Raw genomic sequence first — 15,996 nt, forward strand, 5'->3', positions numbered from 1 at the left:
CAAAATCGGCCCCAAAATGACCACAATTTACCCCAAAATCAACCCCAAAACTGCTGGGATTGACCCCAAAATCAGCCCCAAACCAGCTGCAATTTGACCCCCAGCCCCAAACCCGCAGCGCTTCACCCCGAATCGGCCCCAAATCTGCACCAATTCGCCCCAAAAGCGCAGGGATTCACCCCAAACGGCCCCAGCGCCCCGTAAGGAAAAGCAGCGTCACAAGGGCAGAAATGGGGACGTTTATGGGGGGGACGGGGGGGCAGCGCCCCGGGGAACGGAAACAGGGAAAGGAATGAGAAGCCAAAAAGCCCCCAGTAAAATGGGGGAGAAAAGCCCCAAAGGCCCCAAAGGCCCCAAAGCCCCTGAAGGCCCCAAGGCCCCAAAGGCCTCAAAACTCCCAAAGGCCCCAAAGGCCCTGAAGCCCCAAAGGCCCTGAAGGCCCCAAAGGCCCAAAGGCCCCAAAGGCCCTGAAGGCCCTGAAGGCCCCAAAGGCCCCGAAGCCCCAAAGGCCTCAAAGGCCCTGAAGGCCCCAAAGCCCCAAAGGCTCCGAAGGCCCCAAAGCCCCAAAGGCCCCAAAGGCCCGAAGGCCCTGAAGGCCCCGAAGCCCCAAAGGCCCCAGAGGCCCCGAAGCCCCAAAGGCCCCAAAGGCCCGAAGGCCCCAAAGGCCCCGAAGCCGAAAAGCCCCTGAAGCCCCAAAGGCCCCGAAGCCCCAAAGCCCAAAGGCCCCGAAGCCCCAAAGGCCCCAAAGGCCCCAAAGGCCCCAAAGGCCCCGAAGCCCCAAAGGCCTCAAAGGCCCCGAAGGCCCCAAAGGCCCCAAAGGCCCCGAAGCCCCAAAGGCCCTGAAGGCCTCAAAGGCCCCGAAGCCCCAAAGGCCTCAAAGGCCCCGAAGGCCCCAAAGGCCCCGAAGGCCCGAAGCCGCGGCCCTACAGCACGATCCACGTGAAGCGCTCCGCGTCCGCCAGCACCTTCAGCGAGCAGCCTGGGGGGGCACGGGGGGGGGACATATGGGGGGCGTGTTGGGGGGGGCATTTGGGGGGGGACATATTGGGGGGGCATGTTGGAGGGGGCATTTTGAGGGGGGGGACATATGGGGGGGCATTTGGGGGGGCATTTGGGGGGGGACATATTGGGGGGGGCATGTTGGGGGGGGCATATTGGGGAGGGGGGACATATGGGGGGGCATGTTGGGGGGGCATTTTGAGGGGGGGGACATATGGGGGGGCATTTGGGGGGGCATTTGGGGGGGGACATATTGGGGGGGGCATTTGGGGGGGCATGTTGGGGGGGGCATTTTGAGGGGGGGGGCATAAGGGGGGGCATGGTGGGGGGGACATATTGGGGAGGGGGGACATATGGGGGGGCATGGTGGGGGGGCATTTGGGGAGGGACATATGGGGGGGCATGGTGGGGGGGGCATTTGGGGGGGGCAGCGTTAGGGGGGCGGGGGGGGGACATGGGGGTTGGAGGGGTTTTGGGGGGGGCGTTGGGGGGGCTTGGAGGGGTTAAGGGGTTTTGGGGGAGTGGGGGGTGGTTGGGGGGATTTGGGGGGGGGTTAAGGGGTTTGGGGGGGGCTGGGAGTTGTTGGGGGGCTTAGGGGGGCTTTGAGGAAGTTGGGGGGTTGGAGGGGGTTTGGGGGGGGTTGGGAGGGTGGGGGGCTTGGAGGGGGGTTGGGGGGACTTAAGGGGGGTTATGGGGTTTGGGGGGGTGGGGGGGGTTAAGGGGGGCTTTGGGGGAGTGGGGGGTGGTTGGGGGGATTTAGGGGGGGTTAAGGGGTGGGGGGGGGGCTGGGAGCTGTTGGGGGGGTTGGGGGGATTTAGGGGGGCTTGAAGGAAATTGGGGGGGTTGGCAGGGGGGGTTGGGAGGTGTTTGGGGGGATTGAGGGGCTTAGGGGGGGTTGGGAGGGTTAAGGGGGTTTGGGGGGGTTTGGGGGAGGTCAGGGGTAATGGGGGGGGGGGGGGTGTTGCGGGGGGGCCACCTTTGTGCAGCGCCTCGTTAGTCATCCTGTTAACGAAGCGGCCGCTGCTCTCCGGGACGATGCAGCGCATGACCGTGTCCACGCAGCCCTTCCGGTACGAGCTCCACACGCTGCCGCTGGGGGGCACGAGGGGGGGGCAGAAACGGGGGGGGGGGCAGAAATGGGGGTTGGGGGGCAGAAATGAGTGGTGCAGGGGGGAAAGAAATGGGTAGGGGGCACAGAAATGGGGGTTCGGGGGTAGAAATGCAGTTTGAGGGGGGGCACAAATGGGGTGGGGGGCAGAAATGAGTGGTGAGCGGGGGCAGAAATGGGGGGTGGGGGGGCAGGAATGGGGGGAGAGGGGGGAAAGAAATAGGTAGGGGGGGCAGAAATGGGGGTTGGGGGGGCAGAAATGGGGGGTTGGGGGGTAGAAATCGGGGGTGAGGGGGGGCAGAAATGGGGTGGGGGGCAGGAATGGGGGTTGGGGGGGGCAGAAATGGGGGATGAGGGGGGGCAAAAATGGAGGTTGAGGGGGGGGCAGAAATGGGGCCCTCCGTTACCACCTGTTGCCCCCCCCATGGCCCCATCGCCCCCCCCCTTGTCCCTTCCATTGCCCCCCATTGTCCCCCATCCCCCACCCATGGCCCCATTGCCCCCCCATTGCCTCCCCCAGCCCAATTAACCCTTCCATTGCCCCCCACTGCCCCCCCCTCCCATGGCCCCATTGTCCCCCCCTTGCCCCCCATTGCCCTCCCTTGCCCCCCCCCTTGCCCCCTCCCAGCCCAATTACCCCTTCCATTGCCCCCCCATGGCCCCATTGCCCCCCCCTTCCCCCCCCGGCCCAATTACCCCTTCCATTGCCCCCCATTACCCCCCCACTGCCCCCCTTTGCCCCCCTGTTGCCCCCCCCGGCCCAATTACGCTTTCCATTGCCCCACACTGTCCCCCATTCCCCCCCCCCCCGTGGCACCACTGCCCCCCCTTCCCCCCCCATTGCCCCCCTGCTGCCCCCCCCCTGCCCCCCCCCGCCCCCCCCTCACCTGGTCTGCCCCCGCACCTCACTGAGAGCCCCCACCCCCACGGTGCTGAAGGCTCCGCTGCTGAGGTCCCAGGCCACCTTCAGGCTGGTGTGGTGCGGCCGCGGCCTGGGGGGGGGCGAGGGGGGGTCGGGGGGGGGTGATTTGGGGCTGTTTTGGGTGGGGGGGGGGCACTTTGGGGTCGTTTGGGGGGTATTTGGGGTGTTTTGGGGGGGGGTAGGGATGCTGCGGGTCATTCTAAGGGGGGGGGCTGCGATGCTGTGGGATGGCTGGGGGGGTCGGGGGGCACTGGGGGGGTTTTGGAGGGGGGGGGACACATCTGGGGGCATTTGGGGTGTAATGGGGGGGGCAGGGCACTTCTTGGGGCGGTTGGGGGGGGGGAGGCGACTGGGACATTTTGGGGTCATTTTAGGGGGATTGGGGGCTTTTGGGGGGGAGAGGGGGGGCGACACTTGTGGGGTGTTTTGTGGGGGGGTCCAGGATATTTCTGGGGGGCGTTTAGGACATTTTGGGTGGGGGGTCTGGGCCACTTTGGGATCATTTTGAGGGGGGGGGTCTGCAATGCTGCAGAGCGGGTTGGGGGCACCGTGGGGATTTGGGGGGGGGGGGTCTGTGAGTATTTGGGGGGGGGGCTCTGAGTGGGTGTTTTTTGGGGGGGCACTGTGGGTGTTTTGAGGGTTTGGGGGCACTGTGGGTATTTGGGGGGGTTGGGGGCACTGTATTTGGGGGGGGCTGTGTGTGTATTGGGGGGGGTCTGGGGTATCTGTAGGTATTTGGGGGGGGGTCTGTGGGTATTGGGGGGTCTGGGGTATCTGTGGGTATTTGGGGGGGGGTCTGTGGGTATTGGGGGGGGTCTGGGGTATCTGTAGGTATTTGGGGGGGGCTCTGTGGGTATTGGGGGGGGTCTGGGGTATCTGTGGGTATTTGGGGGGGGGCACTATGGGTATCTGGGGGCTCTGTGCGTATTGGGGGGGGTCTGTGGGTATTTGGGGGGGGTCTGGGGTATCTGTAGGTATTGGGGGGGGTCTGTGGGTATTGGGGGGGTCTGGGGTATTTGTGGGTATTTGGGGGGGGGCTCTGTGTGTATCGGGGGGGGTCTGAGGTTTCTGTGGGAATTTTGGGGGGGGTCTGGGGTATCTGTGGGTATTTGGGGGGGGGTCTGTGTGTACTGGGGGGGTTTGGGGCCTCTGTGGGTATTTGGGGGGGGGCACTATGGGTATCTGGGGGCTCTGTGTGTATTGGGGGGGGTCTGTGGGTATTTGGGGGGGGGTTTGGGGACACTGTATTTGGGGGGGGTCTGTAGGTATTTGGGGGGTCTGGGGTATCTGTGGGTATTTGGGGGGGGGGCTCTGTGTGTATCGGGGGGGTCTGTGGGTATTGGGGGGGTCTGGGGTATCTGTGGGTATTTGGGGGGGCTCTGTGTGTATTGGGGGGGTCTGAGGTTTCTGTGGGAATTTTGGGGGGGGTCTGGGGTATCTGTGGGTATTTGGGGGGGGGCTCTGTGTGTATCAGGGGGGTCTGAGGTTTCTGCGGGTATTTGGGGGGGGTCTGGGGTATCTGTGGGTATTTGGGGGGGGCACTATGGGTATTGGGGGGGTCTGGGGTTTCTGTAGGTATTTGGGGGGGCTCTGTATTGGGGGGGTCTAGGATATCTGAGGGTATTTGGGGGGGTTGGGGGGCACTGTGGGTATTTGGGGGCTCTGTGGGTATTGGGGGGGGTCTGGGGTATCTGTAGGTATTCGGGGGGGGGGGTCTGTGGGTATTTGGGGGGTCTGGAGTATCTGTAGGTATTTGGAGGGGGGTCTGTGGGTATTTGGGGTGTCTGGGGTTTCTCTAGGTATTGGGGGGGTCTGGGGTATTTGTGGGCATTTGGGGGGGGGCTTTGTGTGTACTGGAGGGGGTTTGGGGCCTCTGTGGGTATTTGGGGGGGCACTGGGGGTATCTGGGGGGGCTCTGTGGGTATTTGGGGGTCTGGGGTTTCTGTGACTATTTTGGGGGGGCTCAGTGTGTATGGGGGGGGTTTGGGAGCACTGTATTTGGGGGGGTCTGTGTGTATTGGGGGAGGTCTGGGGTATCTGTGGGTATTTGGGGGGGGCACTATGGGTATTTGGGGGGTCTGGGGCATCTGTGGGTATTTGGGGGGGGGGGGCTCTGTGTGTATTGGGGGGGGTCTGAGGTTTCTGTGGGTATTTGGGGGGGGTCTGGGGTATCTGTGGGTATTTGGGGGGGGCACTGTGGGTATTTGGGGGCTCTGTGTGTATTGGGGGGGTCTGGGGTATCTGTGGGTATTTGGGGGGGGGGGGCTCTGTGTGTATCGGGGGGGTCTCCGGGGGAAGGGGGGGGGTCTCACCTCAGCAGCCCCTCCTCTTCGTCGGGCGCAGGGAAGGCGAGCAGCAGCAGCCCGATGTTGATGAGCACCTGGTTGGTGTCGGGGCAGACCTGGGGGGGGGGGGGCACAGTGACGGCGCCGTGCGGGTCGGGGGTCCCTCTGCCCCCCCCCCCCCTCTTCCCCCCCCCACCTCGAGGATGACGACGTCGTAGTCGCTGAAGGAGCAGAACTGCGGCGCCCAGGCGGCGTCGTGCCGGATCACCTCGTTGATGACGTACTCGAAGTCCAGCGTCAGCTGCTCCACCGCCAGGAACTGCCCCTGGGGGGCGCCGGGGGGGTCGGGGCGTTGGGGGGCATTTTGGAGGGGGTTGGGGGGCATTTCGGGGGGCGTTTGGGGGGGTTGGGGGGCATTTGCGGGGAGTCTGGGGGGCATTTGGGGGGGGACTTGGGGGACTTGGGGGCCATTTTGGGGGGGGTTGGGGGGCATTGTGGGGGAGGTTGGGGGGCATTTGGGGGGGGTTTGGGGTGTTGGGGGCCATTTTGGGGGGGGGGCATTTAGGGGGTGGGTTTGGGGGCATTGGGGGGTTTGGGTGGCATTTTGGGGGGCATTTTGGGGGGGCTTGGGGGACATTTTGGGGGTGGTTGGGGGCCATTTTGGGGGGCTTGGGGGGCATTTTGGGTTGGGGTTGGGGGGGGACTTTGGGGGGGTTGAGGGCCATTTTGGGGGGGGTTGTGGGGCATTTGGGGAGGGGCTTGGGGGTGGTTGTGGGGCATTGTGGGGGAGGTTGGGGGGTATTTGGGGGGCGTTTGGGGGGTTGGGGGCCATTTTGGGGGTGTTTGGGGGGCATTTGGGGGGGGACTTTGGGGGGGTTGGGGGCCATTTTGGGGGTGGTTGTGGGGCATTTTGGGGGAGGTTGGGGGGCATTTGGGGGGCGTTTGGGGGGTTGGGGGGCATTTGCGGGGAGTCTTGGGGGCATTTTGGGGGGGGTTGGGGGCATTTGGGGAGGGACTTGGGGTGTTGGGGGCCATTTTGGGGGGGGTGGGGCATTTAGGGGGTGGGTTTGGGGGCATTGGGGGGTTTGGGTGGCATTTTGGGGGGCATTTGGGGGAGTTTGGGGGACATTTTGGGGGTGGTTGGGGGGCATTTTGGGGGGCTTGGGGGGCATTTTGGGTTGGGGTTGGGGGGGGGACTTTGGGGGGGTTGAGGGCCATTTTGGGGGGGGTTGGGGGGCATTTGGGGAGGGGTTTGGGGGTGGTTGTGGGGCATTTTGGGGGAGGTTGGGGGGCATTTTGGGGGTGTTTGGGGGGCATTTGGGGGGCATTTTGGGGGGGTTGGGGGCATTTGGGGAGGGGTTTGGGGGTGGTTGTGGGGCATTTGGGGGGCATTTGGGGGGCATTTGGGGGGGTTGGGGTGGCATTTTGGGGGGGGTTGGGGGCATTTGGGGAGAGGTTTGGGGGGCATTTGGGGGTCCTTTTGGGGGGGTTGGGTGACATTTTGGGGGGGCATATGGGGGGAGTTTGGGTGGCATTTGTGGGGGGTTTGGGGGGCATTTGGGGGGGGTCTTGGGGGGGTTGGGTGGCATTTGTGGGGGGTTGGGGGGCTTGGGGGCAGTTGGGGGAGTTGGGGGCATTTGGGGAGGGGTTTGGGGGCGGTTGTGGGCAATTTTGGGGTGGGGCTGGGGGGCATTTTGGAGAGGGTTGGGGGGCATTTGTGGGGGGTTTGGGGGGCATTTGGGGGGGATTTGGGGGGGGTTGTGGTGCATTTTGAGGGGGTTTGGAAGGATTGTGGGGCATTTGGGGGGGATTGGGTGGCATTTGGGGGGGGTTTGGGGGGCATTTGGGGGGGGACTTGGGGTGGTTGGGGGCCATTTTGGGGGGGTTTGGGGGGCATTTTGGAGAGGGTTGGGGGGCATTTGTGGGGGATTTGGGGGGCTTGTGGTGCATTTTGAGGGGGTTTGGGAGGGTTGTGGGGCATTTGGGGGGGGTTGGGAGGCATTTGGGGTGTCCCCCCCACCCCCCCACCCAGGACCCCCCCCCAAAATGCCCCCCATTCCCACCTGTGCCACCACGTGCTCCCGCAGCGGCCACAGGCTGCGGCCCCGCAGGTCGGTGACGACGAAGGGCAGCGAGATCTTGTCGTCCTCCGGCTCCGGGGGGGGGCCTGGAATATGGGGAGGGGTCCTGAGGGGGGGGGGGGTGAGGGGGAAAGGGGTGGGAGGAGCTTTGGTGGGGGTGGGAGGGGGGGGTGGGAGGCGTTGCAGGAGACACCGGGGGCGCGTGGGGTGGTTTGGAGACGATTGGAGGCGTTTTGGGGTCACCTGGGGGTGCTTTAGGATGTTTTAGGGTCACCTCGGGGTGCTTTAGGAAGTTTTGGGGTCACCTGGGGGTGCTTTAGGATGTTTTGGGGTCACTTGGGGGTGCTTTAGGAAGTTTTGGGGTCAACTCAGGGTGCTTTAGGAATGTTTGGGGTCACCTCGGGGTGCTTTAGGATGTTTTGGGGTCACCTGGGGGTGCTTTAAAATGTTTTGGGGTCACCCAGGGGTGCTTTAGGATGTTTTGGGGTCACCTCGGGGTGCTTTAGGAAGTTTTAGGGTCACATCAGGGTGCTTTAGGATGTTTTTGGGTCACCTCGGGGTGCTTTGAAATGTTTTAGGGTCACCTGGGGGTGCTTTAGGAATGTTTGGGGTCACCTGGGGGTGCTTTAGGAAGTTTTGGGGTCACCTGGGAGTGCTTTGAAATGTTTTGGGGTCACGTCGGGGTGCTTAGGAAGCTTTGGGGTCACCTCGGGGTGCTTTAGGAAGTTTTGGGGTCATCTCAGGGTGCTTTAGGATGTTTTGGGGTCACCTGGGGGTGCTTTAGGAAGTTTTGGGGTCACCTCGGGGTGCTTTAGGATATTCTGGAGTCACCTCAGGGTGCTTTAAAATGTTTTGGGGTCACCTGGGGGTGCTTTAGGAAGCTTTGGGGTCACCTGGGGGTGCTTTAGGAATGTTTGGGGTCACCTGGGAGTGCTTTGAAATGTTTTGGGGTCACCTGGGGGTGCTTTAGGATGTTTTGGGGTCACTTGGGGGTGCTTTAGGATGTTTTGGGGTCATCTCAGGGTGCCTTAGGAAGTTTTGGGGTCACCTGGGGTGCTTTAGGATGTTTTGGGGTCACTTGGGGGTGCTTTAGGAAGTTTTGGGGTCATCTCAGGGTGCTTTAGGATGATTTGGGGTCACCTGGGGTGCTTTAGGATGTTTTGGGGTCACTTGGGGGTGCTTTAGGAAGTTTTGGGGTCACCCGGGGGTGCTTTAAAATGTTTTGGGGTCACCTCAGGGTGCTTTAGGAAGTTTTGGGGTCACCTGGGGGTGCTTTAGGATGTCCTGGGGTCAGCTGGGGGTGTTTTGGGGTCACCTGGGGAGTTTGGGAAATTCTGGAGGTGACTGCGGGTCGTTTTGGGGTCATTTTGAGGCATTCTGAGAGATTTGGGGGCGTTTGGGATGGGGGGGGGGGGATTGGGGGTCACTTGAGGAGACGTGGAGGCCATCTTGGAGGTGTCTGTGGGTAATTTGGGGCCGTTTGGGGGCATTTGGGGACATTTGGGGGCATCTGGGGGCATTTGGGGGCGTTTGGGGGCATTTAGGGGCATTTGGGGGTGTTTGGGGGCGTTTGGGGACATTTGGGGGCATCTGGGGGCATTCGGGGGCGTTTGGGGGCATTTAGGGCCATTTGGGGGCCATTTGGGGGTGTTTGGGGGCATCTGGGGCCATTTGGGGGCGTTTGGGGGCATCTGGGGCAATCCCAGGGATGACTGTGGATCATTTTGGGGCATTTTTGACTGTGGATCATTTTGGGGCATTTTGGGAGATTTTAGGGGGGGATTTGGGGGCGTTTCGGGGGCACTGGGGCCGTTGTGGTGGTGGTTTGGCGGCGTTCCGTCGCATTTTGGGGGATGTTGGGGGTCTTTGGAGGCAGCTGGGGGGCGAGGGGGGGTCCGCAAGGGCTGCCCCCCCACGGGTGGGGGTCACTCACCGTCCTGGGGCTCGGCGGGGGTCCCGGGGGGCAGCACGTAGCGCAGCTTGGTGTAGTTGACGTAGCCTGGTTCTCCGGGGGGGGATCCCGCTGTCGGGGGGCTGCGGTCGCCCCGCGGGGACGGGGGGGGCACGGGGGGGCAGCGGGGCTGGGGGGCTGCAGCAGGGCCTCCCCCCCGCCCTTCTTCTTCTTCTTCCTCCTCCTCCTCCTCTTCCTCCGCCGGCCCCCCCCCCGTGGCTTCTTTGGCGCGGCGGAAAATGTCGGCCACGAACTCTTTGGCTTTGGCCACGGCTGGGGACGGCCCCGGGGGGCGGCCGGGGCTGGGGGGGGGCTGCGGGGCCGGGGGGGGGCACGGCTCTTCGGGGTGCGCGGAGCTGCAGCCCCCCCGGTGTGAGGAGGAGGAGGAGGAGGAGGGGGAGGAAGAAGGAGGCGATGAGGTGCGGCGATTGTAGAGGATCTGACGGGTGCTGGAGTCACCTGTTGGGGGGGGGGAGGTGGGGGGGGGTCACGTTGGCTCAGGGTGGGCTTGGGGGGGGGTCGAGGGGGTCACATTGGGTGGGCTGGAAGGGACTCGGGGGGCTCCGGAGGGGGGGGGGGGGCTCATGGAGGGGACTCACATCGGTTCAGGGTGGGCTGTGGGGGGGCTCAGGGGGTCACACGGGGGGGGGGTCAGGGTGGGTTTGAGGAGGGGTCCCGTCGATTTGAGAGGGGTTGGAGGAGGGGGCTCAGAGGAGGAGCCACTGAGGGGCTCGGGGTGGGCTTGGGGGGGGGGCATCAGGATGGGCTCAGAGAGAGCTGGGGGGCGCAGGGTGGGCTGTGGAGAACTTGAGGGGCTCAGGGGGGGCTCAGGGGGGGCTGTGAAGGATTGGGGGGCTCAGGGTGGGCTCATGGAGGGGCATGGAGGATTGGGGGGCTCAGGGGGGGCTCAGGGGGGGGCTTCAGAGGACTTGGGGGCTCAGGGGGGGTTTAGGATGGGCTGTGAAGGTCTTGAGGTCTCAGGGTGGGCTCAGGGGGGGGGGTGGAGGACTTGGGGGCTCAGGGGGGGCTCAAGGGGGGGTGTGGAGGACCTGGGGGCTCAGAGGGGGCTTCGGAGGACTTGGGGGCTCAGGGGGGGCTCAGGGCGGGCTGTGGAGGTCTTGAGGTCTCAGGGTGGGCTCAGGGGGGGCTACGGAGGACTTGGGGGCTCAGGGGAGGCTTAGGGTGGGCTTTGGAGGACTTGGGGGCTCAGGGTGGGCTTCAGAGGACTTGGGGGCTCAGGGAGGGCTCAGGATGGGCTGTGAAGGTCTTGAGGGCTCAGGGGGGGCTCAGGGTGGGCGGTGGAGGACTTGGGGGCTCAGGGGAGGCTCAGGGTGGGCTTTGGAGGACTTGGGGGCTCAGGGGGGGCTCAGGGTGGGCTTCAAGGGACTTGGGGGCTCAGGGGAGGCTCAGGATGGGCTGTGAAGGTCTTGAGGGCTCAGGGTGGGCTCAGGGGGGCTATGGAGGACTTGAGGGACTCAGGGGGGCTCAGGGCGGGCCGTGGAGGATTTGGGGGCTCGGGGGGGCTCTGAGGGCGGCGTTACCGGCGCTGTGCACGGAGACGGCGCAGGCGACGAGCGAGTAGCTGGTGTTGAGCAGCACCACGCCGTCCTGCTTGAGCTGGAAGGCCGGCTGGAAGGTGGGGAAGGGGTAGACCACCTGGAACTTGGTGTGCAGCATGAAGCCGTGCCGCAGGCACTGCGCAGCCTCACCTGGGGGGCAGCGAGCGTTGGGGCTGGGGGCAGTTTGGGGGGACGGGGGTATGGGGGGGGAGGTGGGGCACATGGGAGGCATGGGGGTTGGGGGGCATGGGGTGGGGATGGGGGGCATCTGGGGGGGGTCTGGGGCACAGAGGACTGGGGGGAGTTTGCAGAATATTGGCTGTGGGGGGCATGGGGTTAGGGGGAGATGGGGGGCACAGGGTTGGGGGCCATGGGGGGGTACATGGGGGCAGCTGGGGGGAGTTTGGGGGGACAGGGGTCAGGGGGGCAGATGGGGCACAGGGGAGGCATGGGGGTTGGGGTCATGGGGTGGGGATGGGGTACAAGGGGGCAGCTGGGGGGTTTGGGGCACAGAGGACTGGGGGGAGTTTGGGGAATATCGGCTGTGGGGGGCATGGGTTTAGGGGGAGATGGGGGGCACAGGGTTGGGGGCCATGGGGGGCACATGGGGGCAGCTGGGGGGGAGTTTGGGGGGACGGGGGGGAGATGGGGCACAGAGGACTGGGGGGGAGCTTGGGGTTGGGGGGGAGTTGGGGGGGTACAGGGTTGGGGGGTATGGGGGGGTACATGGGGGCAGCTGGGGGGGGGTTTGGGGGGAGTTGGGACACAGAGGATGGGGGGAGTTCAGGGGATATCCGTTATGGGGGGGCGGTGGGGTTAGGGGGAGTTGGGGGGTATGGGGGGGTACATGGGGGCAGTTAGGGGGGGTTTGGGGGGCAGGGGGGTTGAGGGGGAGATGGGGGATACAGGGTTGGGGGGTTTGGGGGGGTACATGGGGATGGGGGAGCATGGGGGCTGGGGGGCATTGAGGTTTGGGGGCGGCACGGGGGTTACGGGGTGCTGAGGGCACAGGGGTCGGGTCGGGGGGTTCCGGGGGGGCTCCACGGAGATGGGAGGGGGCGGGGGTGGGGGTCTCACCGTTGGCGGCGCGGCGGCAGGAGGGGCAGCGGCGGGGGGGGGGCACGGCGACAGCGCTGACGTAAATATCGCGATGGTTCTCGTCGCTCATCATCATCATGTTGACCAGCAGGCCGTGAGCCGAGCGGGTGCTGCGGGGGGGGGGGGGGGGAGTCGGGGGTCACGGGGTGGGGGGGGGGGGGGTTTCGGGGGGGTGGTTTGGGGGGCGAGGGGAGGGGGCTCACTTGAAGCCGAAGACGATGAGCTTGGAGGAGTCGCTGGGCCATTCGCACACCGTCAGGTAGAGGTCGCTGTAGATCTGCTCGTCCTGGAAGAGCCGCACCTGGCGCACCTGGGGGGGGGGACAGACGGACGGGGACGTGTCTGTCTGTCTGTCTGTCTGTCCGTCCGTCTGTCCCCCGGTCTGCGGGCTCGGGTGGACCTGCGTCTGTTCGTTTGTCCCCGCGTCTGTTTGTCCCCGCGTCCCCTCATCTCTGTGCCCGCCCGTCACCCCCGCGTCTGTGTGTCCCCGCGTCCTCCTGTTCCTCCGTCCGCCCGTCCTTCTGTCCCTGTGTCTGTCTGTCTGTCCTCCTGTTCCTCCGTCTGCCCGTCCTTCTGTCCCTGTGTCCGTCTGTCCTCCTGTTCCTGTGTCCGTCTGTCCTCCTGTTCCTCCGTCCGCCCGTCCTTCTGTCCCTGTGTCCGTCTGTCCTCCTGTTCCTCCGTCCGCCCGTCCTTCTGTCCCTGTGTCCGTCTGTCCTCCTGTTCCTCCGTCCGCCCGTCCTTCTACCTACCTGTCCCCACGTCTCTGCGTGTCCCCGTGTCCATCTGTCCGTGTGTCCTTCTGCCCCCTCTGAGCGTCCCCACGTCAACACATCCGCCTGTCCTCCTGTCTGTCCGTCCCCACGCCCCCACGTCCCCCTGTCCGTGTGTCCACGCAACTCCGCGCGCCTGTCTGTCCCCACGTGTCCGTCTGTCCCCACGCATCCACGTGTTCCCCCACGTGTCCTTGTGCCCCCCGTCTGCCCCACTATGTCTGTCTGTCCCTATGTGTCCCATGTCTGTGTATCCCCTTGTGTGTCTGTCTCCCAGTGTCCATCTGTCCCATATGTGTCCGTCTGTCCTCCCATGTCCACCTGTCCCCTGTGTCTATGTCCCACATGTGTCCGTGTGCTCCCCGTGTCCGTCTGTCCCCCCATGTCTGGGTGCCCCTGTGTGTCCATCTGTCCCCCATGTCCATCTGTCCCCCTGTGTCCGTGTGTCCCCCCGTGTCCATGTGCCCCCATGCGTCTGTCTGTCCCCCCATGTCCGTGTGTCCCTGTCTGTCCGTGTGCCCTCCCCATGTCCATCTGCCCCACATGTGTCTGTCTGTCCCCCCGTGTCCGTGTGTCCCCCCATGCGTCCATCTGTCCCTCCAAGTCCGTGTGCCCTCCCCATGTCCATCTGTCCCACATGTGTCTGTCTGTCCCCCCATGTCCGTGTGCCCCCCATGCGTCCATCTGTCCCTCTAAGTCCGTGTGCCCTCCCCATGTCCATCTGTCCCACATGTGTCCGCGTGCCCCCCTGTGCCCGTGTCCCCCCCCCGTGCCTGCGTGCCCCCCCGTGCCCGCGTGCCCCCCCGTGTCCGTGTGTCCCCCCGTGTCCGTGTGTCCGTACCAGGCGCAGCTTGCCGTGCAGCCTGAACTCCCACCAGTAGAGGTGGTAGATGTAGAAGGAGAACTCGTCGTCGCCGCTGCTGCTGGTGTAGGACAGCACGAAGCGCCCGCACTTGGAGAAGCCCAGGAAGATGTGCCTGGGGGGGGGAGGGGGGGGCACACAGGGGGTCAGGGGGGGCCCAGGGGGTCGGGGGGTGACGGGGGGGGGGGGGCGACGACGACCCCTCACCCCGCACACAGGAACTCCTCGTCCACGATGCTCTTCAGTGAGATGCACGCCCGGGGGGGCAGCTTGCGGAAGAGGCGGGGGGAGAGCTGCCCGCTGATCTGGGGAGGGGGCCGGGGGGGGGCACCGTCAACAATCCCTGCCCACAGGACCCCCCCCACCCCCCCACCCAGGTGTCGCCGTCCCCGTTTGCCCGCCTCACAGCCCTCAACGGAGCCCCCCGGTCCCAATGCCCCCCCCTCAAATTCTTAGGACCCCCCCCCCCCCCATTTCCCCTCAGCTCCTTCAGACCCACCTCTCCCCCCCCCCCAGCCTCCACCACTTACAGACCCCCTTTCAGCCCCCCAAGTTTCCCCCAAAGTCCCCCCATCCTGTCAGCCCCCTTTGGCACCCCCCCACCTCACAGCCCCTCAAAGCCCCCCCCACCCCCCTCAACCCCTCAGTCCCCCCCAGCCCCCCAAAGACCCTCAGAACACCCCCAGCCCACCCAGCCCTTCCCCCTCCCGTTTCCCTCAGACCCCCCCAAAGACCCCCAACCCTTCAGAGCCCCCTCACATCAACCTCAGACCCCCCCCCACCTCTCAAAGCTCTCCAGGCCCCTCAAACCCCCCCGAAGCCCCTCACAGCCCCCCCAGAGCCCTCAGGGTCCCCCTCACAGCCCCCACCACACCTCACAGCCCCCCCTCAACCCCACAGACCTCTCAGTCCCCCCAAAGCCCCCCCTCAGAACACCCCCAGCCCCTCCCCTTCCCATTTCCCTCAGATCCCTCACCCCCCCCCCCCCCAAAGACCCCCAACCCTTCACATCCACCCTCACCCCCCCCAGGACACCCCCACCCCCCCTCTCCCAGCCCCCTTCAGGGCCCCCTCACATCACCCTCAGCCCCCCCTCACCCCTCAGAGATCTCCAGCCCCCCCAAAGCCCCCTCACAGCCCCCCCACGCCCCCTGCCCCCTTCAACCCCACAGATCTCTCAGTTCCCCCCAGCCCCCCAAAAACCCTCAGAACACCCCCAGCCCACCCAGCCCCTCCCCCTCCCATTTCCCTCAGACCCCCCAAAGACCCCCAGCCCTTCACATCCACCCTCACCCCCCCCAGGACCCCCCCCAACCCCCCCTCTCCCAGCCCCCTTCAGAGCCCCCTCACATCACCCTCAGCCCCCCCCCACCCCTCAGAGCTGTCCAGCCCCCCCAAAGCCCCCCAAACCCCCCCCAGCCCCCCCTCACAGCCCCCCCACGCCCCCTGCCCCCCTCAACCCCACAGACCTCTCAGTCCCCCCAAAGCCCCCCCTCAGAACACCCCCAGCCCCTCCCCCTCCCATTTCCCTCAGATCCCCCAGGACCCCCCAAAGACCCCCAGCCTTTCACCTCATCCCCCCCAGGACCCCCCCCACCCCGCCTCCCCCAGCCCCCTTCAGAGCCCCCTCACCCCTCAGAGCTCTCCAGCCCCCCCCAAAGGCCCCCAGACCCCCCTCAGCCCCCTCACGGCCCCCCCAGCCCCTCACGGCCCCCCCCAGCCCCTCACGCCCCCCTCCCGCTGCCCCCCTCACCCCTCGCTGACCCGGACTCGCTCCAGCTGCCTCACGATGTGTTCCCGACGCCCCCTGGATCCCTGCCCGGCCGAAGAACCGCCCGCCGCCCCCGCGGTGCCCCGCTTCGCTCCGGGCCCGGCGCGCTCCGATTTCGAGCTGGGCGCCATTTTCCCCCCGGCCCCCTCCGCTTCCGGAGCCCGCCGCCTACGGCCCGCCCACGTCGCGCGCTCATTGGTCGCCACCGCAACGCCTGCACCAATCGTTTGGCGACGTGGCGGAATGAGGCGGGACGTTAGTTTTCCGTTGGTTAAACGGGGCTTCAATCCTCTTCGCGCACCGCCTCGGCGGGGCAGCGCGGCCAATGGAAGAGCAGCTGCCCGTCCCGCCTTGGGCGCTGATTGGCCCGCACTCCCGTCCGTCTGCACTCGGACGGTTGCCGTGGGGACGGAGGGGGCGTTGCTATGGCGACGGGGAGCGCTGCGGCCTAGCCGCGGGGCTGCGCCATTTCTGCCTTTTTTTGCCCCATTTCTGCCTTTTTTTGCCCCATTTCTGCCCCTTTTTGCCCCACTTCTGCCCCAGCGCCCCCCAGTTCTTTGCCTCACTCCTTTTTTCACCCCTCTCCGCCC

At 65.8% G+C, this 15,996-nt stretch overlaps 1 protein-coding gene across 3 annotated transcripts; it reads right to left on the bottom strand.

The window, feature by feature from the left end:
- Positions 1-219: 219 nt before the first annotated feature.
- Positions 220-15,704, bottom strand: DCAF15 (DDB1 and CUL4 associated factor 15). Of its 3 annotated transcripts, none has more exons than XM_090128714.1 (13): positions 15,400-15,701; positions 13,843-13,940; positions 13,615-13,750; positions 12,207-12,313; positions 11,983-12,113; positions 10,888-11,055; positions 9,329-9,805; positions 7,378-7,481; positions 5,511-5,639; positions 5,342-5,430; positions 3,012-3,099; positions 1,976-2,091; positions 220-979 (listed from the first exon to the last, which is right to left on the bottom strand). In XM_090128714.1, the coding sequence occupies exons 1-12, from the start codon at positions 15,535-15,537 to the stop codon at positions 2,005-2,007; spliced, it is 1,752 nt and encodes a 583-aa protein (XP_089984840.1). In that variant the 5' UTR covers positions 15,538-15,701; the 3' UTR covers positions 220-979; positions 1,976-2,004. The 3 variants fall into 3 exon arrangements, with proteins under 3 accessions (XP_089984840.1, XP_089984839.1, XP_089984841.1); XM_090128713.1 differs by having other exon boundaries at positions 2,995-3,099; positions 15,400-15,685; XM_090128715.1 differs by lacking the exons at positions 220-979; positions 1,976-2,091 and having other exon boundaries at positions 2,991-3,099; positions 15,400-15,704.
- Between the last annotated feature and the right edge of the window lie 292 nt (positions 15,705-15,996).

This window comes from Phasianus colchicus, chromosome 34, assembly GCF_987193195.1.
Source record: "Phasianus colchicus chromosome 34, bPhaCol1.hap1.1, whole genome shotgun sequence".
NCBI classification, from domain to species: domain Eukaryota; kingdom Metazoa; phylum Chordata; class Aves; order Galliformes; family Phasianidae; genus Phasianus; species Phasianus colchicus.